The sequence below is a fragment of the Pantherophis guttatus genome, chromosome 3, assembly GCF_059756535.1.
Source record: "Pantherophis guttatus breed Tessera chromosome 3, ASM5975653v1, whole genome shotgun sequence".
In the NCBI taxonomy this organism is placed as follows: Eukaryota; Metazoa; Chordata; class Lepidosauria; order Squamata; family Colubridae; genus Pantherophis; species Pantherophis guttatus.
Genome location: NC_142065.1, coordinates 45,954,091 through 45,979,231, shown reverse-complemented (window position 1 = coordinate 45,979,231; position 25,141 = coordinate 45,954,091). Strand labels below are relative to the sequence as shown.

At 37.2% G+C, this 25,141-nt stretch overlaps 2 protein-coding genes, 1 long non-coding RNA gene and 1 other non-coding gene across 4 annotated transcripts in view; 1 reads left to right on the top strand and 3 right to left on the bottom strand.

The window, feature by feature from the left end:
- LEMD1 (LEM domain containing 1) overlaps nucleotides 1-4,501 on the bottom strand; it is a 16,063-nt gene extending 11,562 nt beyond the window's left edge. Inside the window, exons 1-2 of the mRNA XM_034414423.3 lie at nucleotides 3,878-4,501; nucleotides 984-1,154 (exon numbers count right to left, since the gene is read on the bottom strand). Coding sequence (XP_034270314.1) covers nucleotides 984-1,137 — 154 coding nt within the window. The 5' untranslated portion in view covers nucleotides 1,138-1,154; nucleotides 3,878-4,501. The remainder of the gene's footprint in view (nucleotides 1-983; nucleotides 1,155-3,877) is intronic.
- TRNAW-CCA (transfer RNA tryptophan (anticodon CCA)) lies at nucleotides 4,172-4,243 on the bottom strand. The gene has a single exon. It is a non-coding gene; the product is annotated as a tRNA-Trp (tRNA).
- Nucleotides 4,341-25,141, top strand: LOC148114570 (uncharacterized). The gene is made up of 4 exons (XR_015733041.1): nucleotides 4,341-4,573; nucleotides 17,442-17,569; nucleotides 17,810-17,888; nucleotides 22,438-25,141. It is a non-coding gene; the product is annotated as an uncharacterized LOC148114570 (long non-coding RNA).
- Nucleotides 14,585-23,890, bottom strand: BLACAT1 (BLACAT1 overlapping LEMD1 locus). Its single transcript, XM_060689746.2, has 3 exons — nucleotides 23,718-23,890; nucleotides 21,331-23,240; nucleotides 14,585-20,919 (listed from the first exon to the last, which is right to left on the bottom strand). The coding sequence occupies exon 1, from the start codon at nucleotides 23,888-23,890 to the stop codon at nucleotides 23,789-23,791; it is 102 nt and encodes a 33-aa protein (XP_060545729.1). The 3' UTR covers nucleotides 14,585-20,919; nucleotides 21,331-23,240; nucleotides 23,718-23,788.

Genomic DNA, 25,141 nt, shown 5'->3' with positions numbered 1-25,141 from the left:
CACTATATCTGACGACATGTATTGAATCAATCCAATTTATCTATAATACTCTTATAAAAGGCCTGTCAAAAGCTAATTGTCAACCTTGAGATGCTATTCACATCTATCTCCATTAATCCAGGTGCCACTCATCCTGCAATTGTGCAATTTGTTTTTATCCAAATTCAGAAACAATATAAAAAATGAGAAACAATCTCTTTTTGATACTTCTATATCCATTTTGAATTGTACTCCTCTCTTTGAAGTGTTTCCTGTGTAATGTCATGCGGAAACTCAATAAGGATTCATTCTACCCTTCAGCTAAATCATTCATCATAAAAATGCTGAAAAATATTAGTGGAAGAACAGAATCCTGACTGAAGAACAGAAAAAATACTACCATATTAAAAAAACCTAGGGAATTTAGTAAATGCTTATCATTTCAGAATGCCTAGTTTGGATGTACAAGTCCTTATTTTTAACTAAGAGTACATTAAACAACATTCATGATTTGGAAAATTTGAAGCAAAATATGCAGAAGCATAGTCAGAGCCCACAAGATAAAACAGAATATATATGCCTGAATATAAACTAAGGTACATACACATTCTGCTTCTGCTGTTGTGGCATATAGTCACAAAACAGAAGACATCTCAAACAGTTGCATTTCTTTTCCCTTATCAAAATGAGCTTGCCTCAAAGCTGGATGTGTTTCAAGAACCATTTCCTGCAAGTTAAGTAGTGGTGGTAGTGGTGGGCAAATGCTAGTAGAAATACCAACTCTTGGTTATAGTGAATAGTAAGCAGTGAATCAACTTTCTTTTATATCTTCCAAGATCATCATGGATCTGATCAATGGTGGGATTCAAATAATTTAACAACCGGTTCTCTGCCCTAATGATTTCTTCCAACAACCAGTTTACCAAACTGCTCAGAAAGTTAACAACCGGTTCTCCCGAAGTGGTGCTAACTGGCTGAATCCCACCACTGGATCTGATACATACGTAATATTGGTCCAGGGTTAACTCCATATGAGCAAAGCTTCTTCCATAGTTCAGTGTCAGTCAGACTTTTAATATCAACTTCTTCTTTCACACTTTGTCCTTCTATGTCTTGTTCCTTGCTTTTTATATGCACATCTACAGTAACATTCTCCATGTCTCCAAATAGTGGGCCTATGAAAGAAAGCATAATGCTGGTTAAGAATTTTTCTTTCAATGCTTTGAAAAAATTATTCATTAATTGCTTTTGTATTTAATAAACACATATTACTTAACTAATGCATCTGGATTCCTGCCAATTTTGAAATGATTTCAAAATGATGTATCAATATTATCAAATGAACACTATTACAGCACTACTACAACTTAGAATAAGAGAGTTGGAAGGGACCTTGTAGGTCATCTAGTCCAATTTCCTGCTCAAGCAGGAGACCCTATACCATTTCTGATAAGTGGCTGTCCAGTCTCTTCTTGAAAGCCTCCAGTGATGAAGCACCCACAACTTCTGAAGGCAAGCTGTTCCATTGTTTAATTGTTCTGTCAGGAAATTTCTCCTTATTTCTACGTTAAATCTCTCCTTGATCAGTTTCCATTCATTGTTCCTTGTCTGGCCTTTGGTGCTTTGGAAAATAGATTGTCCCCCTCTTCTCTGTGACAGCCCCTCAAATGGGCCTTCTCTGTGGGGGCTCCAACCCTTTGGAATGAACTGCCCCCGGAGATACGGAATATCCCTGATCTCCGTGCTTTCCGCCGTGCCCTCAAGACCCTGATGTTCCAACAGGCAGGGCTAAACATACAAACATGCGAATGATTTTTTAAATGTGATATAATTCTGGGTTTTATTTAATTGACCAAACTAAGTAACAATTTTAATTAGCAATTTTATGATGTTTGTGTGTCTATATTTTTCTTGACTGTACACCGCCTTGAGTCCTACGGGAGAAAGGCGGTATAGAAATATAATAAATAAATAAATAAATAAATAAATAAATAAATAAATAAATAAATAAATAAATAAATAAATAAATAAATATTGGAACACTGCTATTATGTCACCTCTGGTCCTTCTCTTCACTAGACTAGCCATGCCCAGTTCTTATAACTTCTTCATATATTTTAGACTCCAGGCCCCTAATCATTTTTGTTGCTCTTCTCTGCACTCTTTCTAGAGTCTCAACATCTTTTTTATAGTATGGTGACCAAAACTGGATGCAGTATTCTAGGTGTGGCCTTACTAAGGCTTTATAGAGCAGGACTAATACCTCACATGATCTTGATTCAATCCCTCTGTTAATGCAACCTAGGATTGCTTTGGCTTTTCTGCTTGCTGCCGCATACTGCTGGTTCATATTTAATTGATTGTCCGTTAGGACTCCAATATCCCTCTCACAGTTACTGCTATTAAGCCAAGTTTCACCTAATCTGTACATGCACTTTTGGTTTTTCTTGCCTAAGTGTAAGTCTTTACTTTTCTCTATGTTGAATTTCATTTTGTCAGCTCTGTGAACATTCATAAAAACACAGACATCAAATAAAGTGGCATATTTCACCGGCAATTAAAAACAGGAAAAAAAAAATCCCAGTTCTAAAGAAAAAGATACAGTATGCAAGTTACATGGAACTATAATATACCTGACAGTTGGATGTGACACATTGCTGTCAAAATTGGTAATCACATCTCACCTTTTCTTTCTCACTCATAACATTTTCTGAAACATCCCCATGTATATCAATCACATCTTTGAAAGGGACACCCCTATCATTTGCAAGTCAGATGTCCTGGGTTCAGTTTAGTCTTCCATGCATCCACGCTCCCCCCCCCACCCTCTAAGAAACTGGTGATCTATGAGGGGAGGGGGTAAAAACTGTCATACGGTAGATGGATATTCACTGTATCGGTTTACAAGCCACACCATCAACTTGCTCTCCTTAGATTGTGGTGCCAAAATTTGATACCGTGTTTTTCTGAGGAAATGTTAAGAGAACTGTGATGTAAACACTGGAAACTCACAATATTATTTAATCTGAAATGTAATACTGTTTTTGTTTACTGATTTTAAAAACAATTTTCAATGTTTTTATCTGACTCCATCTGGCAAAAACACGCATAGGGTAAAGAAATGCACACTGCAGTGGAAGCCTAACATGGGAATCTATAAGTCTATAAGTCATATAGAAGTCAGATGTTGCCCTGGGTAATAGCCAAAGAAATGCTCAGCTGTGTTAATTCAATATATATCCAACAGTGCTAAACAGTTTTGCAAAGATGCACATAAACTATTAAGAACCAACAAGCCTTATATTTTGTTTCAGTGGGAAATATTGCACTTATTTTTTAAAAAAATTTATACTCAATATTGCTTTAAGATTATTTAAGATGCATGAACGCTTGGAGGGCATCTCCAGGACAATGGGGTGTCAGATTAAGGCCCTCCTGATTTGCTGGACTATTGCCACCAGCATGTAGATTGCCAGCAGACCATGGGATTAATTTCCCTTTTGCTCTGGTTTGTTATAGTGGCAATTTAAGGATTTATTGGGGTAAAGGTAGACTCCCCAACCAATCCCTTCACCCTCTAAGATGGGAAGTCTTTGAACTACTCAGGGTCATTGGGTTTCATTTTATTAATAATCATTAACAGATAGACTGTTATTTAATTTTCTTACCCACTTCCCACCTGTTTTACTATTAAAAGTGTTCTTCAGAACAACCCTAATCACAATAGGTTTAAAGTTAAAGTGCTTTTTTCATTGTGCTCCTGGAGATCGTTTACCAAACTACTATAATCTTTCAAAATACTTATAAAGGGTAAATGTGTGCACGTATCTCTCTTTCCTGCTCTATTTTATTAAAATTTCGCTTCCTTTGTCCTCCTTTTGAAGAGTGGCAACTGTACCTTCTTTGCTTATTTTTCCTTCCAGGATTTCCCGTTTGATCTTCTATGTTCCATGATTTCAATTACATTCATCGTGCTTTATCGGGACAATGAGCCGCCTCCCGTGACCCCAACACCTTTATTACGTATTTCTTGACTTCAGTCCTTCCCACGTGTTAGCGTTCCTCCCCCTTGTTGCAATCCACAAACAACCCGTGAGACCAATTTAAAGAGAATCTACGAGCACCGGGAAGAGAAAAGTGATACCGCCTATATTTAGGGTAAAACAAATCCCTCTTTCGGAAAGGGACGCCATGACCCCGACGTGATTCGAACACGCAGCCTTCTGATCTGGAGTCAGACGCGCTACCGTTGCGCCACGAGGTCTTGCGGCTCAAGCTGGAAGCAAACATCCAAGAGACTGATCGGCTCGTCCGGGTTCAGATTTTTTTTTTGTTTCTTTCCTCTTCACGCATGCGCCTGTGTTCTTCTATATTTAAATACGTCGATCAAAGGTGCTTTGTGTTCCCTTTATTTCTACCACTGAATTCACTCTGTAAAAAGGTAAACCACAGTTTCACTTCGCTTCGATCCCTTCTGAGGGTACAGAAACAAGCCCTGAACATGCCACCCACCCCCAAGGCTAAATCCATGGTCGGACACCACCCAGTCAATCAACGGGCAGGTCACGCCTCCCGCAGGAAAAAAAAAAGTGAGGTAAGAGAAGTAATAGCGGACGCTACCATTTGCCGCTGCACAGTGGGGGGAGACAACTTTTTGTTTTTATTCAGGATCCCTAGAAATTTAGAGAGGTGCGTTGTGCTGTGATTTTCTTAAGGCCCAGACTTCGAAAAGGCGGCTATAAACAATTTTAAATGCAACAATAAAGTTGCATTTCTTCAGGACATCGTAGCTCCTTGCGTATCAAGGCAGGCATCCTCCCCTCCACCCTCTCCAAATTCTCAGGTATAAACTCGACTACCGGGTTTATTATGGTAATACTAACAGATAATCCCAGTCCTTGTGGACTACAGCTTGAAGTGCAATTCTGTATCGCCGAATTGTGGGATGCTTTTGACAAAAAAGGCTCCATTTCCAGCTTAACTCCCCTCACAGGATTGTTGTGGGGAAACGGGAGGAGGGAATGTTAGATAAGTTTGCTGCCTTGAGATGTTTATAAAAATAGTAAAGATGGGATATATAAATAAAATAAGAAATAAATCTGTGATTTACAGATTGTGGGATTTTAGGTTGCATCTACCCCAGCCAGCAGAACATGGATTGATGGGAATTGGAATCTATCTGGAAATTGATTTGATTATCAATTCATCAAATCATTGTCAATTCTTAGGAACCACATAGATTTGATTTTTTGCTCTTCATCAGAAAAAGAGTTAACTTTTATATTGCTTACCACAAAAAAAAATGCCATGGTGAATATGTATGCACTAAATATATTGGAGCATAACATGCAGTCATATCCAGCACATGAATTCCTATTCATATTTTCTGATAAGCATTTTAATTCATTATTAAGCTATGCCTTCATTTCAAAGTATATGTGGGGATGTAGGTGTGTGTGTGTGTGCCACATCCATTTCTCAAGATCTCTTCTATAGATTTAAGCTTTTTCTTCGTTTCTCAAAACATGCCATCTGTCTGTCTATCATCTCTCTTTTTCTCTCTCTATTTCATTAATTCATATTTAACCATTTATTCCTCTTACTTTCTGTATTGCAATATCCTGTCTCCCAGTATCATCAACAGAAGGAACTATGAATGTTGATCACCACTACCCCATCATGGCATTAAATCAGCAAAAGTTTTTTTTATTAATTTAAGAAAGGGAAGCTTAGGTTAACAGCCTTAGTTGAATCTATGCTACCTGCACCATTCCCACCTGGTGGTAAGAACATAATAGTTGTCAGTTTTGAAATATTTCAGGTGATATGCCACTAGCACAGCCAAACATGCCATTTGTCAGCCCAAATTTATTCTGAGCACACGCATATTGTTCTATGCATGTTAGAATCTTTAATCTGAAAATTGCATTGCTAGTCTTTGCTGTTGTCCACATTCCACCAACTAGGACCAATGTGGTGAAGCTATGGCACACGTGCCAGAGGTGGCACACAGCACCCTCTCTGTGGGCATGTGAGCCATTGCCCCAATTCAGCTTCATCACACATGCGCATGCACCTCCCACTGGCCAGCTGGTCTTCGGGTTTCTGCCGCACACATACGGGGGGGCATGCATACATGTGCAGGGGGCAGGGGGCACACGGGGGCGTGTGCACATGCATGGAGGCAGGGTGCATGCAGGGAAAATGCATGTGCATTGCATTTTGGGGGTTCGGGCACGCGCTTTGGGCACTCAGTCCGGAAAAGGTTAGCCATCACTGAACTAGGAGGTACATGCAAAATGCTATTATACTTAAGATACCTCTCCGTATTAAGTGCATCATTTTAATGTAAGGAAAAAGCTCAAAAGCTGTAAAAGATCCAATAGAATAATGGCAATGCTAAATGAGCCTACTTTGGTTTATTACAGTTCAATAAAGGCAGACTAGATTCTTCCCTCCAGTTTTATAATCTTAATTAGGCAAGAGCATATTGAAGAGAGGGGAAGAATTTCTACATAAATCTTGTAATTTGTGCTCCTTCCTTTCCATACCATAGGATAGTTGCCCTCAATGACTCTGTTAAAAGAATAATATATTTTTGTTTGGTTGTTTGTTTTGATATGATGATTCCAGGGGTGAAATCCAGCAGGTTCTGACAGGTTCTGGAGAACCGGTAGCGGAAATTTTGAGTAGTTCGGAGAACCGGCAAATACCCTCTGGCTGGCTCCAGAATAGGGTGAGAATGGAGATTTTGCAATATTCTTCCCTCAGGAGTGGGGAGGGAATGGGGATTTTGCAGTATCCTTCTGGAGTGGGGTGGGAATGGAGATTTTGCAGTATCCTTCCCCTGCCACGCCCACCAAGCCACACCCACAGAACTGGTAGTAAAAAAAAAATGGATTTCATCACTGGATGAGTCCTTTGGGAGGATTGTCATTTTGAAAGGAAAGATATAAATGTAATAAGATAAAAGGATGCAGCGTTGTCCTGTCTGTTGCTTCCAGATATTCTGGACTAATTTCTAAACCAGCAAAGAGGCTTCTTCTTCCTAGCATTTTCCCATAGATGTAGGGTCTGCTTTTTGGATCAACAAATGCCATTTCACACAATCAAATATAGCAACCAGGTCCAACAGGAGGATCTTAATGCCCATGTCAGTTGTATTCTAACATATTTGCCTTGATCTTCTATGCAGGCCACCAGGCATTTGCAAACAGTAGGCAATGCAAACAATAGTGTGTGCGGCTGCTTGTAGGATGTGACAATACCACTGAAAGCACTCTTCCTGTTTTACTCTATTATTGGTGTAATGGCCATCTGCTGCCAGACTATGTCATTCCCGATGTGGTCAAGAAGGGATTCGCTTAATGATCAATGGAACACATGCAACACCATGGCATGTAGAAGGCACCAGGAGAAAATGATGGAATAAAATAAAGATGGATATAAAAGGGTCACCCACTTACCAAATTGCTATTCTTGAAATACAACAGCCAGTAGCATAGGTAAAACTTGAAACATGAGGCAAGGCACATGCACATTTATTTGGGCTTCAAATAAATTCTGCTGATTTAAGTAGAGATTCCATTGAAGCAATAAAGCGTCTTCTGTCATCTTAAAGTAATAGTTCTTGCAGTGGAACTTTTCAGGAACTAAAGTTAATGTTATCAGACATGAGCTACTGAAGAAACTATATACAAGTAGTTCCCACTTAACCACAATTAGCAGTCTGATTGTTAAGCAGGTCACCACATGACTCAGTTTTATGGCCATTTTATCATAAAGTGAGTCACTGCAATCCTTAAAACAAATGGCAGATGTTAAGCAAATCCCATGGTCAATAAACAAATTCAGCATATCCAACAGAAAATGGCAAAACACAACACAAATCACAGTCTCATGACAGTGGAAGGCAGCCCAATGTTGTACAATGGCCAGAAGAGTTTTTTCCAAGGCTCTTATAAACTTGAAATGTTAATGTTGAAAGTGCTCAATGACCAGTCATTAAGCAAGGCTACCTGTAATATTGTAGTCCTAGGAATCTTATCCATGTGTATTAGTGGAAATTGGGCAGTATTATATTACATATACTTTAATCCATTGGAAGCATTGTGCCTCTGAACAAAATGAGCAATGTCATCTTCAGTGGGTAGGTGGATGAGTGTGTGTATTTGAGAGGCATAGAGGAACACACTCTGCTACAAAACCTTTGCTTCTTCATCATTATCACCAGTCCCCAAAGTGAGAGTAAGAACTCAATCCGTACTTCAGTCCTTGGAGCATTGTTGTAAGAGCAATAGGAATACACTCCACAGGTTTTAACCAGCCCTGAGTATGTGCCAAATGAAATGTCTGCTTTATTTCTTTCTCAGCAAAGCTCACACCTTCTTAATTTCAGAGAAACTTGAAATCCTGCCACTTTTATTTTTGCCTGTGTGTTGGTCATCTCTAACATGGACCAAGAAATGGCACAGAGAATTTCATTCAGGGAATGTAATAATGTAATAAGTTTCCAAATGACCCCCCCACCTCCAGCTGATTTCCTTGCAAGAAGACAAGTCCTGCAGATGGCACTGTCTGGTCCTTTTTTCCTTGCCGGATCTGACTCCCAGCTATTCCAGGCAGTCGGGAATACAAAAAGAGACTAGTTAATCATGTCTTTCATATGTCTGCACTAAACCTGCGAAAATAGTTATTTTTAAATTAAGGACGGTTTGCTGATCCCAGAATAAATAGAGCTATTTTGACTGTTAAAAGATTAGATAAATTGTTGTGTTGTTCTTTGTCCATTGTGGTTAATAAAGACTTCAACACCTCTAGTTATATTAAAACTAAATGGGATATGTCTGAAGATGACTAGTCAGCCATTTTGGGCAGGGAATGTCCTGGCACATTTTGGGCAAATGTGTAGATGCTGTGGTTATTGCACTGATAGCTCTAGACTTGTGCAACTCATGCTTATGTTGTGCTTCTGCAGTGCAGCTTACTTTATCAACTTGACATCCGTTATGGACGAGGCTCTACCAGGTAGAGTGATTTTGCACCAGGATTTCTCGGTTGTATCTTATAGAATATAGAATTTTATTTAACAATTTTTATTTATTTATTTATTTATTTATTTATTTTGCTTTAATGTATATGCCGCCCTTCTCCGGAGACTCAGGACATCTTATAATGCGTTAAGCAATAGCCTTCATACTTTTGTATATTTATACAAAGTCAGCTTATTGCCCCCACAATCTGGGTCCTCATTCCACCTACCTTTGAAAGAATGGAAGGCTGAGTCAACCTTGAGCCTGGTGAGATTTGAACTTGCAGTAATTGCAAGCAGCAGTTGTTAATAACAGTGCTTTAGTCCACAAATTTTATTTGTTACATTGCCGCCCAACTCTCCTTGGGGCAACTCTGGGCAGCTTACAACTTTAAAAGTTAAATATAAATATTTCCATAGAGAATAACAGAGTTGGAAGGGACTTTGGAGGTTTTCTAGTCCAATGTGCTTCTCAACCAGGAGACTTTATACCATTCTGGACAAATGGCTATCCAATCACTTCTGAAAAACCTCCAGTGATTAAGCACCCACAATTTCTGCAGGCAGGCTGTTCCAGCGATTAATTGTTCTCACTGGCACGAAATTTTTCCTTAATTCTAGGTTGGATCTCTCTTTGATAAGCTTCCCTATGTTACTTGTCTTGCCCTCAGGTGCTCTGGAGAACAGGTTGACCCCTTCCTCTCTGTGACAACCCCTCAAACATTGGAAGACTGTTATCATATCACTCCTAGTCCAGTGAGATTCCTCAGTGATTGTCACATACTTGACAATTGCCCTTCCTCTGGTAGACGTATATTATGGATGCATCTTTAATTTCCTGAGGATGGATCCTTGCTTAACCTGATGGGTTTCTCTATAAATACATGTATATGGCACTCTATAAATACATGGCACTGACTTTGTATATCTTTTGTGGTAAGGTACCTGCCCTGGGGCTTTGCCATTGGGGATTGGCTGACAGCTTCCATGACTTCAGCTGCTACTGAGGGTTATCCATGGTGTTTATGTTGACCTGAGAAATCCTGTTGACCAATTGCATCATTAATAGCTGAGGGCTGGCTGACGATGTCACTGCGTTTTTTTATTTACCAGCTGAGCTCTCATCTCTGGACTATCAGACTTTCCGTAGCTTGCCAAGAATCCTTATCAGTAAGCTAAACTGCGCATGTCTTTCCACCCACATTCCTTCACACTTTTTCTTTCTTCTCTTGCCAAGAAGTCCGACTGCTGAGAAGCAGCCGGCACACACTTTATTCAAAAATGTAACAATTAATTTTCTTAGTTAGTGAGATGTTTTATTTTCTTTACAACAAATAAATGAGTTTATTAGAAGATATATCTTCGGGTTTTGTTTTCTTAAAGTATGCTTGCAAGGAAAAGTCTCGATCCACTCCTCTTAATCAAGGTGCGATTATCCCAAAGGCAGAATGGGATTAATCAGCACCCTGACAGACGACAGCTTCCAAGTGTACCACTGATCTCTGCAGGATCTGAGCCTTCTCTATAATGAGAATTATATCATCTTTACTCAGAAGGGAGGAATTCCCAAGAGACCGAACTCCATACAGTGTGTATAGGACTTCATAAAACTCTTCACATCATTTATATCAGCATAAAACTGTTCATATTGTTTCTACTGGCATATCCCTATATTTGGCATTCAGATAAGCATCTTGCATTTTAAAATAATTTAAAATGAATTCAATTTATTTTGGATGATCCTCTGATATGACTATATTTTGGATGCTCCTATGAGCACTGTAAAAGGTGTTTTTCTTGGCAGCTAATGATAAGTCTTTCTGACAGATACAATGGAGATAATGTTTTACAACAAGCAAAGCCTGGTTGACTTGACTATTAACACTTGTTGACTCTTAAGAGAATAGATTAATTACAGCACCCATGAAAGCAATATCACACATAATACACTGATTAAATATTTAAATCATGAGGTTTCCATAGCCTGAGTTTTAAGGTAAGAGTGAACTCCACATAATTAGATTGTGCTCTACCTAGTTGTGTGCCTCTATTAGATGGTACCCAGGATTGCTCCTGACATTAAAAGAAAGAGAAATATATCAATGATTAATCTTTTTCCAACTTTTTTTTTAAAAGTCTTGAGATTTTGGAAGGGAGAAGTGTATGAAAATGCACACCGTTTTTAACCTTATTGTGCAATACCTTTAGAAGTTTGCCAAAGAGGACTTCCTTATTCACAGACTGACTTCCTGTTGGTGACCATGAATATACACTAAAAGGCAACTTGATAAGAATATTTTCTGCCCTTCTCACTATTTCTGCAAGGTAAGTTCTCTATCATCCTAGCCTTCGTTTGCCTTTGAAAGGGATACAGGTGGAGAAGGGTACCTCCCACCAAAAAAACATTGGACTTAAATTAAAATATTTTAATTTCCAACTATGCTTGAATGGTTTTTATAGCCCAGAGATTTTCTTAGAAATTAAGTTCATACTAGAGGCTAGAGCTTTTCAACATGTTGGCTTCCTGTTTGTTTGTTTGTTTGTTTGTTTGTTCATTTGTTTGTTTGCTTTAATTAGATGTTTTCAAAAAGAGTTCAGATGGAGCAGAAACTGTTAGGCATCAATGGAACAGTGTTACTGTTGGGCCTACAAGTGTTTGTCTACAGCTTGTTGTAGACCCTAATACCTCTAAAATCATGACTTTCAGTGAATTTCACATTCAGGTCTGCATTTAACTATTGCCATTATACTCTTTACAACAGAAGGTATTTACCTCTGGACCAGATCAGACAGAAAACTTTTTAATCTCTCTAGACTAAGAGCAAAGTCTAAAGTCCAGCTGAAATGCTTACGGGATTTCCTTTTCGCTGCTGCTGTCACTGCTCACTCTGCTGAAGACCTTCAACAACTTATGGACAGTTTTAGCAAGGCCTGCCAAGACTTTGGACTAACAATCAGCCTGAAAAAAACACCAGACATGGGTCAGGATGTGGATTCACCTCCCTCTATTACAATCTCTGCACAAGAACTGGAGGTTGTCCATGACTTTGTGTACCTTGGCTCAACTATCTCTGATACTCTCTCTTTAGATACTGAGCTGAATAAACGTATTGGTGAAGCAGCCATCACATTTTCCAGACTTACAAAGAGAGTATGGTTTAATAAGAAGCTGACGGAACATACAAAGATCCAGGTCTATAGAGCCTGCGTCCTGAGCACACTCTTGTACTGCAGTGAGTCTTGGACCCTTTACACACAGCAGGAGAGAATTCTTGGCATCACCTGGCAGGACAAAGTTCCAAATAGCGCAGTCTTGGAACATGCTGGAATTTCTAGCATGTATACAGTATTGAAACAGTGACGTCTACGCTGGCTGGGACATGTTGTGAGAATGGCTGATGGTCAGATTCCGAAAGATCTCCTGTATGGAGAATTAGTGCAGGGAAAGAACCTTAGAGGGAGACCACAACTGCGATATAAGGATATCTGCAAGAGGGACCTAAAGACCCTGGGAATGGACATTAACAACTGGGAAACCTTGACCTCCGTTCAGCTTGGAGGCTAAAGACGCAGCATGGCCTTCTCCAATTCGAAGAGACACTTGTTCGGCAGGCTGAGGCAAAGAGGCAGTCTTGGAACCAATGAAATCTGGGGGCTGGGCAGGGGACAGAATGTATCTGCCCTCAGTGTGGGATTGCCACTCTCAAATTGGTCTTTTTAGTCACACTAGATGCTGTTTTAGGACCTCTTTCCAGAGCACGATACCATAGTCTCTTGAGACTGAAGGATGCCAGTGATGTTATAAAAGTTCATTTTCCAGTTTATTTCTCACTGTTATTATGAAGAGATTTTATGTCACATTGACAATCACTAAACCACCATATTTCTGAGAGAATTTCAAACCACTCGGGTACATCCTGACAGGTTTGGTTAATAGACCCATATACAAACCTATTAGTGTCAGGGTTCCAAGTAACACCCCCAACGAAAGAAGACTCTGAGGCTTGAATTTCCTCAAAGTTCCATTTTATTGAAGATGTTACATTGGCACATCTGGGAAAACCCGAATCTGAAAACTTCCAGGTTTTCCCCACCCAAAAGAAAGTTGAAGTCCCTGCCTAGCACCCACATATCCATCACATGATCCAATCAGGCACCATCCAAAACCGAAGATACCTCCCAGTTCCCTCATGGCAGCTGCAGGGCACCATGGCCTTGACTCTCTGAGAAAAGAATGTTATTTTGACTATATATTACCCATGCTCTATACAATCGCCCCTCCCATTTTCCCTCAGTAGAAAAATGTGGCAGGCCTGAAGGCCCAACTATAAAAGATGGCTTCCAGGACTGACAATTAGACCATTAAGATTATTAGGGAAGATTTTTTTACATCACATGACAGTGAATTACAGGCTTTTTTTCATTTTTCTCTTTACTATGCATGAATCCATAATGTGCTGTTTCCAGTATTTGTTTAATATCTCTCTATTTTCTCAGGGTTTTTTTCCTTGCATAAAGAGCGGGTGCTTTTTAAATTAATATTGATTAATTTAAAATTTAGTATTAATAATGACTATTTCTTTTTTTATTTTTATTTGTAGGCATTATTTCAGTGATAAGTAGCTTAAGAAAGATGTTTAAATAGTAAAATAGTACAAATAGTGTAGAATTTTAATAAGAGAGCAATATCTTCCCTACAACCAGCCCAGGTTAGCTGAAGTAATCTAACCTACTGTTTCTCAGCCTCAGCAATTTAAGATGGGTGGATTTCAACTCTCATAATGCTGGGGAATCCTGGGAGTTAAAGTTCATACATTGTAAAGTTGCTGAGGCTGACAAACATTTATCTAGATTGCTATGGCTTTAGAATACCTGAGAGAGTTCTACGTGATTAAATAAATTTATATAATGACATACATACATAAGACACATACACAAAATTTGACGGCTAAGGGGAGATATTAGATATTCAAGTCATGAAGTATGTATAATCATCTCTAAGAATGGGCATAATCTGTATACTATTTGTAACTGCAAAAGCATTTCTGGCTGTCTCTATTACCTGAATATTTATATTTAGAGGTAAGACTAGCAACTTATGCAAACCGTAAATATAAATAATTTGTGGTGGGAATGTAATGCATTTAATCTTTTACAAGTGTGCTTCTCTATCACATATGTCTATGTAGCTACTTACCATGAATAGCATTCTTTGGATTTTTCAGTTATTTCTGCTTTTAATGTTGTGCAAATAGGTCCACAATTTTATTCAAAATCATGACCATGATCTTACTAGTGCTATGTTGTTTTCTTTACATAGAATAATATTAAGGAAAATGAACAACTGAGTTATCCCACAGTGATCTAATTTGCCTTTCATTTTAATTATCCTTCTACATTCTATTTTTGATTGTACCCAGCAAGCATTATCTTCATGTTCCTATCACTTCTTTATGCCTTTGTTCAAGCTTAAGAGTATGGCCAATATTTCAGTTCATCAGTTTCAGCAATAAAAAGGGAGAAAAAAGAACAGCACCAAGGAGGCAGATATAATTTGTGAACTGAGAAAAGATGTAATAATAAAGTTTGTTTATTACAGCAATTACCATATCTGCCCTCCTAAGCACTGCTTTCACAGTTAGAGCAAGAAAGTGTTTATTTCAAGAGCATAGATTTTAGAACATACAGAGAAAAAGTCAAGTCAAGCAATTTAGCTGGTTCCAAAACAAGCACCAGGGAGATAAGGGAATTAATCAGCGAGAAGACCAATCAATAGGTAACCATTTCAGTGAAAGATGCAAACATGATAAGCATCTATAATTTATAATGCAACCTTGTAAGACACCTTGTTACAGCAAAAATCTTTAGGCTCCATGTCCTTACAAGTTTATAACTCCAAAATAACCATCAGCTGACTGTAAAAGTTTTACTGATCTGATGGTAAGATGGTTTGCTATACTCATGTTATGAAATGCTAGGCTGTGTAGAACATATTCAGCAAGCGAATATCAAAATAACAATAAATGGCATTTCTTGGATTTATTTCAACTAAGCTGTCTGCCACATGCAGTTAGTAATTTGACAAAGTAATTATAATACCCACCAAGGCTCTCATTTTGTGTATGCATAGTTTTACACATAATTCATGAAGTACTGCTTGTTTATGTCGATGAAGATTCTCAATCCAGGTGGAGTTGTCTGGGAAATTGTCTGGGGTTTTAATATAACTTATATATGTACATTATGTATTTTATAATTTTAACTGATTGTTTTATTGCTGTGAACCGCCCTGAGTCTTTGGAGATAGGGCGGCATATAAATTTTATTAATAAATAAATAAATAAATAGCATCATGGCAACTGGACTTATTTTCTTGTTAGTTTGAGATGTTTCACTGCTCATTCAAGCAGCTTCCATAGTCTGAGCAAGTTTGTTAGGCAGAGAGTCATTGAAATGTACCAACTCCTGAGTCTTCAGAGAGGGGCGGCATATAAATTGAATTAATTAAATTAAATTAAATTAAACTCCGCTTGTACTAACCTCACAGTTTTGGGGAAAGAAATCTTCAGGTTGAGGCAGGAGGAGTTGGTACATTCCAATAACAGTCTGCCTAACAAACTTGCTCAGATTATGGAAGCTGCTTGGATGCCAATCTTAAACCAACAAAAAAAATAAATCCAGTTGCAATTTATATGCAATTTTCCATATAGCTGGTTTAGCACATTTTTTTCAGTTTATAAAATTCCAATGATTTTTTTAAAGGGCATATTACCCTTTGAACCTTCAAATACTGTATACTATGCAATGCAGAATTATTTATCTGATTGAATGTTATTAGAATCATAATCAACCAACCAACCAAACCTTTTGAAATATCTTGGAAATGGGTATTACATAAATAGAAGAATTATTTATAGAGAAATTAGAAATCCTGGCTCCTCAGTGTAGTGAATTTAAATAATCAAGAGTTCCATATAGAATTGAAATAACTATCACTTATATATATCACATGTTATGATTTTATCCTGAGGCTATTGTATAAAACTTTAATAAAAATTTGTTACATCTATTGCTAAATGTATCAAAATCTCCAATTATAAGAATTTTGAAAAATGTTTGGAGAAGAATTCTGCATTACAGCTATATTTCTCTCTCTTTATCAAGTCACTTGATAAAAAGAGAGAGAAATATAAAGTGATTATTATCCATATACATTTGTGGATGCATTTTATTTTATAAAAACCTTAGGAGTTAAAATCAGAATTCCATAAAATAAATATGCTATTAACTGTTTTCTTTATTGTTTACAGTTACATTCGCAATGGCATTCGTTTATCATAACACTTCATCCTTTTTGTACAGCTGATTTTAAAAGAAAGTATAAATATTGTATATTAAGAAAACATGACCAACACTACTAAAACTGAAAACATATTTCAAAACTACAAAGATTCTGTACTAAAAATTGTCCTACTTATTTCTTTGAAAGGGTATTTAATAGAATGTGAATAATCTATATAGATGTTCTATCTTCAAGATCATATATACTCTTGTCTTATTAGAAATATAAGATACAATTTATATAGATGGTTTAAAACTATTGTCCCATTGTAAAAAAAGTGATTTATCATGCAAATATGTAAAACTGCTGGTTTCTATAGCTAATGAGATCAGAAGATTCCTGAGGAATTTTCCCACTTCTAAATCCATGATGGAATCTAGAGAGCAAAAAGGAAGAAGGAGAAAAAGTGGAACTTTTATCAGAGACATATTCTGTCTCAGCCTTCGGATCCAATGAGGCTGTTGCTTTGCTTTTATTGTTACAAGCTAGAAATTCAGATTAGATTAAGCAAGATGACATGCCAGGAATATTTTGAATAATGAATATACTTGCCAACTGTTTTCATGTGCCATTGCATCTTAGATTTTCTTATGAAACCAAATCAGGATGGTTTCATAAGATTTGGTTTGGGATTTGCAAAATCTTAACATCTACTGCAGGAAGCTATGCTAAAGCTTCTTTCTCCCTGATGTAGAAATGTATCTTGACATAAGCTAATGATTCATTTCTTGCTAGTTGCTATGATTTGGTCCCAGTGGTTTCAAAATTTGTTTAAAAAAGAGGCATAACAGGACTGAGCAGTTGAAAATGAAAGACAGTTATTATTGATTGATTGAGGCAGCTGATATATTAATGCAGAGCTTTAGCCAATCCTCATTGATTGTCAGAAAACAAATTTCCGAAACAGATGAGTTGCTAGCAAAAATACCAATTTCTATGCCATGTAACTCTAAACTGCCTTTTCTCTTTTTGATGCCCTGCATAGGTTTAATTTGCCTATTTTTGCTATTTACATGGTATCTCTTTATTTATATATATATTAAATATTCATTACCCTTACTAACATCTAAGATTTTGTTTCATATCTAGGAAATACAGCAATGAAGAAACAGCATTGGTTGCCCTTTTTGATCATCTCTGGTGAAAGCAAGATGGGAGTAGTGCATCCATCCTTGTTCTCCTTGACCTCTCAGAGGCCTTCAGTATCATTGACTATGGTATCCTTTTGGGCTGGCTGCAGGATTTGGCCCGGGTGGGTCCGGATCAATATTGGTGGGGAGTGAAAAGTCCAGTCGATGGCCTCTCACTTATGATGTACCACAGGGCTCACTACTCTCTCCACTCCTTTTAACGCCTACATGAAACTGTTGGATGAGATAATTCACCACCACAGGATGAGGTACTATCAGTATGCTGATGAAACTCAACTTTACATCTCTTAACCCTGATGTTCCAAGGGCTGCTGTCGCTGCCTCTCTTGGTATCTAGATGCTGTGGGCCTCTGGATGGGGGACAACAGGCTTCAGCTGAATCCTGGTAAGATCAAGTGGCTTTGACTGCATGGAGCTTTGGGAGTCAGGACTTTAACATATTTAATTCTGGATGGGGTTGCCCTACCTCAGAGAGACCCAGTGCACCATTTGGGTGTTCTTCTGAACACCTGACTACTACTCGAAGAGCAGGTGGAAGCAGGGGTGAAATGCTACCAGTTCGTTCCTGTTTGGGCAAATTGGTAGTAAAAGAAAGTTACCAGTTTGGTCGAACCAGTAGTTTAAAAAAGCTACTGGTTTCTCTGAACCGGTATTTCCGGCGATCAGCTGTGCCGCGCGGTTTAGCTTTGCTAGAAAGCAGGAAATCCTGCTAAATCGTGCTAAATCGCATGGCACAGCTGACACAGCTGATCCCCCTCTCACTGTTCCACTTACCTTCCCAAGCCTCCTTTTGGCGTGTACTGCGCATGCACGCACCCTGCATGTGTTTGGTGCGCTCGCATGCATTTGATGCGCAGCACGTGAACCGGTAGCAAACCGGTTCAGATTTCACCACTGGGTGGAAATCATGGCCAGGAGAGTCTTTGCACTTTGTGGATTGGGAGTCCCTGAACTCAGTCACTCAAGCCCTAGTCATCTCATACTTGGACTATTGCAATACAGTCTACATGGCATTACCCTTGAAGAGTATTCAGACGCTTCAGCTGGGACAGATTGCAGCTGTGCTGACAGCAGACATAGGATGGGCTATGTTACACCGCTGTTTCACAACTACATTGATTGCCAGTTTGCTTCCAGGTCCCATTCAAGGTGTTGGTTATCACCTTTAAAGCCATTCATAGCACAAATCCAAGCTATCTGAGGAATCATTAATCCCAATGGGATTGGCCTGCTTTACCTATGCCGGCATATTTAGAAGGCAAATTGGCCTTCTGAAAGGACCTGAAGACCTGGTTTTGTCAACTGGCCTGGGGCCCCAATGGAGACATATTATTCTGGTAGTAATTAATGGACTTGATAAGAATCTACCCCCAGCCCTCTTTGCATCTTGCTCCCTTCCTCATCTTTGTCAATTTTAAACTAATTTAATGTTATTTATTGTTTTAATGTTTTCATTGATTTGTAATGACTTTAGGCCATCTAGAGTCGCCTCCAGGCAAGATGGGTGGCGCAAAAATTGAACAAATAAATAAATAACCGTTGTGAAATGGGTGTGTCAATTGCTCAGTGTAGTCAATTAATCCAAAAGCCCCCTGAAAATGTTTACATATGGAATATTGGTATCTAGTCTACAACAGAGTGAATAGCAACACCCATGTGACACAACTTTAAATTTGACAATTAGTTACAGCATTCTTAAATTGCAATAGCAGAAAATACGGACCTTTATAATTAGCCCCTCATTTAGCAAATGCTAGGAGGCACACTTCCGGAAAGGTCATTGATGAAAACTAGACACAAAATATGTATTTAACTTATTTTTGAAAAACAATGGATTTAAAGTTGTGCTTAGTGACATTTACCTTTTGTGTATTATCTTCAGTCCCAAATACACACAATATCACTGTTATCTTCAAAGCTGCCAATATTATTGTTCCCACAAGAAAGATGTGGTTAGAGGTATAGAAATTATATAGAATGTTCTCAAAGCTTCTCAAAGGGGAGGCAGGAGAGAGAAAGAGCTTGCTTTCATGTGGTTGACAAAAAACATTTCAACATGTGTCTCATTTCTTTCCCCGAGAACAGCTACCTTGTCATGCTTGCTCTACATGTGCATGGATGCATGCATGTGTGTGTGTATGTATACACACAGAATACATATACTGTATGTGTTTATGTATGTGTATATATTTATGCACACATACATACATACACAGACACACACAAACAGACACCCCTTTGGTTTGATTCAGGCCGATTTCTAAGTGACATTTATTTATTTCTGGGGACATAGCAGATCGTGAAATCCACATGAAATAGTAAATTCCTAACCACCAGCATAATTAATTCAAGTGAAATTTAGACTATATCTATATATAAATAACTCAAAAATTTACCAATAGTTAATAGATTAAATTATTAGTATTGTCTCTATGTAAGTGTATCATTTAGTTACCCATACATTTGATTGTGCAAACTAACTGCATATACATTCAATAGATATATATTATCAATAATTTCATAAACCACAAATGTAAAAACATTACAGCATACAATTTTGCATACTGCATATATAAGGTCTATTGGCTTCTATAGTATTGCAAGATTTGGCTTTGTCTTATTTTGTATTAACAAAAACAAAAAAAAAAATCCCGATAATGAAATTTTAATCAATGAATTAGCAAAAAAATGGTTATAGTTTGAATGTTCAGGTAAATGTCAATCTTTTTTTGAAAGCTTGAATTTTTAATAATTTTATATCATAACGATCACCCAGGCACTTCATTTTAAACAGTGTTGTTTGTCAGTACAATTAGAGCAAGAAATATATGATTCCTTAATTTTTGTGTTTTAAGAGCAACATCCTGAGCAGTCATATAATTAAAACATTTAAATTCTAGTTTAATTCATTTCTCCCCAAAAATGATTACTAACTCAGAAATAATTACTAATCAGAAATATTTTTTCTTATAGTAATATATCACCTTCATAGAAAAAAAAAAACCCTAAAAATAAAATCCCAAATGTACCTGTGGTAATTATTTTGTTAAATGATCTTTTCTACCTAGAATAATCCTGAAATTCAGTAATTGTACAAATTATAATACATGTGATATATATATTAATTTTTAAATTACAAAGTTGGCAATACTAGAATTATTGGATTAACTTCATTTTTTTTCACGGTTTAAAATTCCTGCATTAGTCATGCAAACAGAATATTGAATACTAGGGAGAAGGTCACATGTAATTTCATATAGTTATCATTGTGTAATCTTCAAGAAGAGTTTACAAGGAATTTGAATGGCTTTTCTTTCCTGTCTTAATTTCCATACTTTGTGCATGTCTTCTATACTTCCATCAAGCCACACAAACTTGTTAAAAGAGTGCAATTCATTTTCTTGGCAGAAACAACTCTGTCAAAACAAACAAGCAAACAAAAAATTAAAAGCACAGTTCAGAGATAGCTCCATCATAAATATTCCTGTCTTGTAGCTAACTAGTGTCCTACAAATTAAATATTTGATCGCATTCTTACTCCAAAGCAGACCTACATTTACATAGTATATCTTTTTATTCAATTTTTCAATTTTTAAAGTGACTTTGGGCAGTGTACAATAAAGGTAAAAAATAATGAATAAATACTTAAAACCACTTATAAAAATTGAAAACTATAAAAACAAATGTACAAGGAAACGACAGACAAAGCTGTGTTAATAATAAGGCCACCTCACAAGTCCACCCATCCTTTGGAGTTCCCAGGGTTGCTGGCATAACCAGGTTTTAAGGAATCATTGGAAGCACAGAAATTATGAAGCCAAACTTACCTCAGGAGGGAGAAGATTCCATAGTGTGGGTACCATCTCAGAAAAGGCTCACGGCCAGGACCTGCCAAATGTAGCTCTTTAACCGATGGAACTCGTACGAGACCCTCCCTGCTGGATCTGTTGGGGCAGGCAAATGAAATCCAGGAAGGGCAGTCCCTCCAAAAACCTGGTCATATGCCATGAGGAGCTTTAAAGATCAACACCAGCATCTTGAATTGGACCTGGACTAAGACTGGTAACTAATGCAACTCCTAAAGCAGAGTGGAGCATGTATTTTACCTGAACACATAATTGTTCATGCCAGCACATTTTGCACCAGTTGAAGTTATATATAGATTCAAGTAATATAAATTTTACCTAAGTTTTGCCTCCTAGGAAACTATTTTGGAGTGTCTCAACAAAATAAAATTTCAGGTTATATTTATGAATACCAGTAAGAGGTTTGCAACTACCCTGTTTCCCACATAGTCATCCCCTGATAATAAGCCCAGTCGGGCTTTTGAGCGCATGGCAATAAGGCCAAGCACTTATTTCAGGGTTAAAAAAATATAAGACAGAGTCTTATTTTCAGGAAAACCTGGTATATAGCCCCAAACTTAAATATATAGAAATACATATTATGTAGCTCTAGTCAGTGGGATTTCTACCTGCTTTGTAAAGTTCAAAAAGTCCTAAGAAAAGGTGCCTACTTTACTGACAGAAAATTATTCTGCAACAAGAAATGCATGGCAAACAATGGAGAAAATAGGACTATGCCATATATATTGTTCTACTCCCCACAGACAACTATTCCCATAGTGCCTTAACTGCATGTTTCTTCATTTATTTCTGCTAAAAAAAAATGGACTGATTTCTACTCTTTCCTTCCTTATTTTACAAAAATAGAGGGGTTTTTTGCTTCCTTTTCATCCAAACTGTCGTTCTGTGATTCGAGAAAAATGCTTTATTTAATACAAAAGCAGCATTTTTAAAGAGAAATATGAACCCAAACCTACAATTAACTAAACATCGGCTGAAGTTTAGTATGTATATAGTTTACACGTAAGAGGAATTGGTTAGCATTTTAATTTTAATGAAAACTACCTTATCTTTCTTGTTTGCATTCAGTGACTGAAATGGGCTGAACACGTTTCGATCATGAGAGGAACATCTACCAGATTTTATATATCAAAATGTTTGCCAAAGCTGTCATTAAAATAACCCAGTACAAACATATGAATGTTCTGCTGTGTTGTCAAACAAGCCTTAAATGGATTCGCTTGTAATCTAATGCAGTCCTTTCTTCTTAACCATACCTCAAATATACTTGATTATATCAGAGGAGGCAGACTAGATGGACTAACCGATCTATTCCATCTTTATTATTCTAAATATTATTGAGCAATATTGTGTGTTTGAATTAAACCAAACCAAGAAGGCAGCCTGATTTTGTCAAAGGCTCTTCTCTAGCAAAAGAGTTAAAGAAATCTATATGGTAGTTTTCCTTAACTTGCTTCATTCCAAGTCCCAGCCAGAAAGGGAGTTTGCTTGCTTGTTTGTTTATTTAACTTTTATCCCACCTTTACTACTTTGTAAATAACCCAAGGCAGTGGACATATTTAAATACTCCTATTTTCCCCACAACAACAACAACCCTATGAGGTGGTTTGGGCTGAAAGAGTGTGACTGGCCCAAAGTTACCCAGCTGGCTTATTGTCCATTATTTATAAAACATTCCAGTTTGGAGATGGCTGATGTATCTCGATAAATTAATTGAATTTTTTAAAAAAACATCAATATCTAGAGTCTCTAGAGGTCAATGTAATTCAAACTAGGAAACTGTAGAACGGCCATTTCCCCAGACAGATTTTGGATGTTCCTTTGTAATGTTTGTCCTTTGTATTGAGTCATTTCTCCTCCACCTCCATAATCTGTAGAGAAGAAAAACGAGGAGAGAAAAATAAATGTAATAAAGCAGATTAATGTCTTTCACACACATTCTTTTCTTCCCATTCCTGATGCTGATAAAAAAGGCTATCATTTATAGCGGGTTCATCTCTTCCTATCAGTGTACCTTCCTAAACTAATCCATCAAACTCCATGGGAGACCCCAAAGAGGGAGGGCAGCTTTTCTGTAGAGAATGTGAAGCCCAATTACACTTACGCACACACACTCACAGAGAGAATCATGTTGTAGGATACATATCATTTCTTTGGCTCCTTATCAGTTCATTGACATTTCTAAATCTATAAGGTGATACTCTTTAAAAAAATTATGCAGTCACACTAATGTTTTTTCTGCCTATCCAACCCACTGACACAAGCAGCCCAATGGGTGAACAAGAGGATTTTCTGGAAAAGGAAAGCCATGAAAGAAAGCCTCAAAGAAAGGGGCAAGAACATCATACCAAATTATTGCAGTAAGCATGCTTTTCCAATTCACATTTAAGTGAACCCCGAAAAGAAAAGCCTTCTCTTTTCAAACAGCAGTTTCTTGCTCAGAACTGGACTCCTCGTGTTTCCTCTTCATCTTGCAGAAGCCATGGAGTCCACAGAAGCAAGCAAAAGTGAACTGGGGCATCCCCTAGGAGAGGCAAGGGACAGGAGCATCCAAAGGAAATCTATACCGAGTAAGATAAAAGAGAGAAAGGATTGGGATGTTTCCCCTCTATCAAACAAGACATCTGCTGTAAATTTGGATCAATATTTCTGGTTGCTAGTCAGATAGGAAATTACAAACATTCTATCTTAAAATGGATTTTTTTTGTGTGTGCATCTAACGTTTTTCCATCTAGAGTGAGACCTTAGTTCATGGGCAGAGTATGTTTTACACACAGAGAATCCCAGATTCATTCCCTCAAATTTCCAGTAATATTGATTAGGTGAGATGATTGATTAGGTGAGATGAGATTTGAATATAGCTATTACTTAAATATAATTTACTCCTTATATAGATATGAAGGATCTTATAACCTTGCATTAACTTTTTAAAAGGTGATTAATTTGCAAATTACATTTTTAAGAGAAATCATTATTATATGAATCATCACTAAATCTGTTTTCAGGGTTCATTGGCTGTTGTACTCCTTTCTTTGAATTTTATATAACCAGAAATAGGATGGGAAAAACAGTTTTGTCTCCACAGGAGATAAATACAAACTAATAATTACAAGAATGTGTTTTGAAACATGAGAAGCTACTGTTACATCACTCAGTTGGTACTCAAACATAAGAAGCCATCTTTCTCTCTTTTTAATTTATCCCCCTCCAATCAACCAGCAACTTAATTTCAAAAGTATATTATTATTCTAAAAATATAGCTTTAAAAAAAACACAGTTCATTCTATTCTGTATTTCATACTAGGAATTAGAAGCTCTATTATTTAGTCCCATCTCTATCATGCCATGTTATCAATTAATCAATGTCCAGTGACTCATATATTATCTTCTTGTGGCTGCTATAAAAGCCCTCATACATTTCTGACTCTCTTGTTAGAATTTTAATGTAATAAGATATACAAAACAAATAAAAGCAAACATAGAAAATAAGAAATAGAGAAGCAATAATGTTTTTTTTAAAGAATAAATATATAATTGTGACTTCCACTCTTTTTTCTATTCAGTAATTGTCATCTTAAACTTTTCCACTACTACTTTGTCTGATTTTTACATATTTCTGGTTCTCAGTATCACTTCTGTACAGTAAGTATTCATTTCCCTTATATTATTAGCCTGGCTAGCTGAGATTACACATTATGCTCACCCATATCTTGTTTAACCATGATTTGTTGGCTGGATTTGTACAATAAAATATACTATAAATCACATTTTA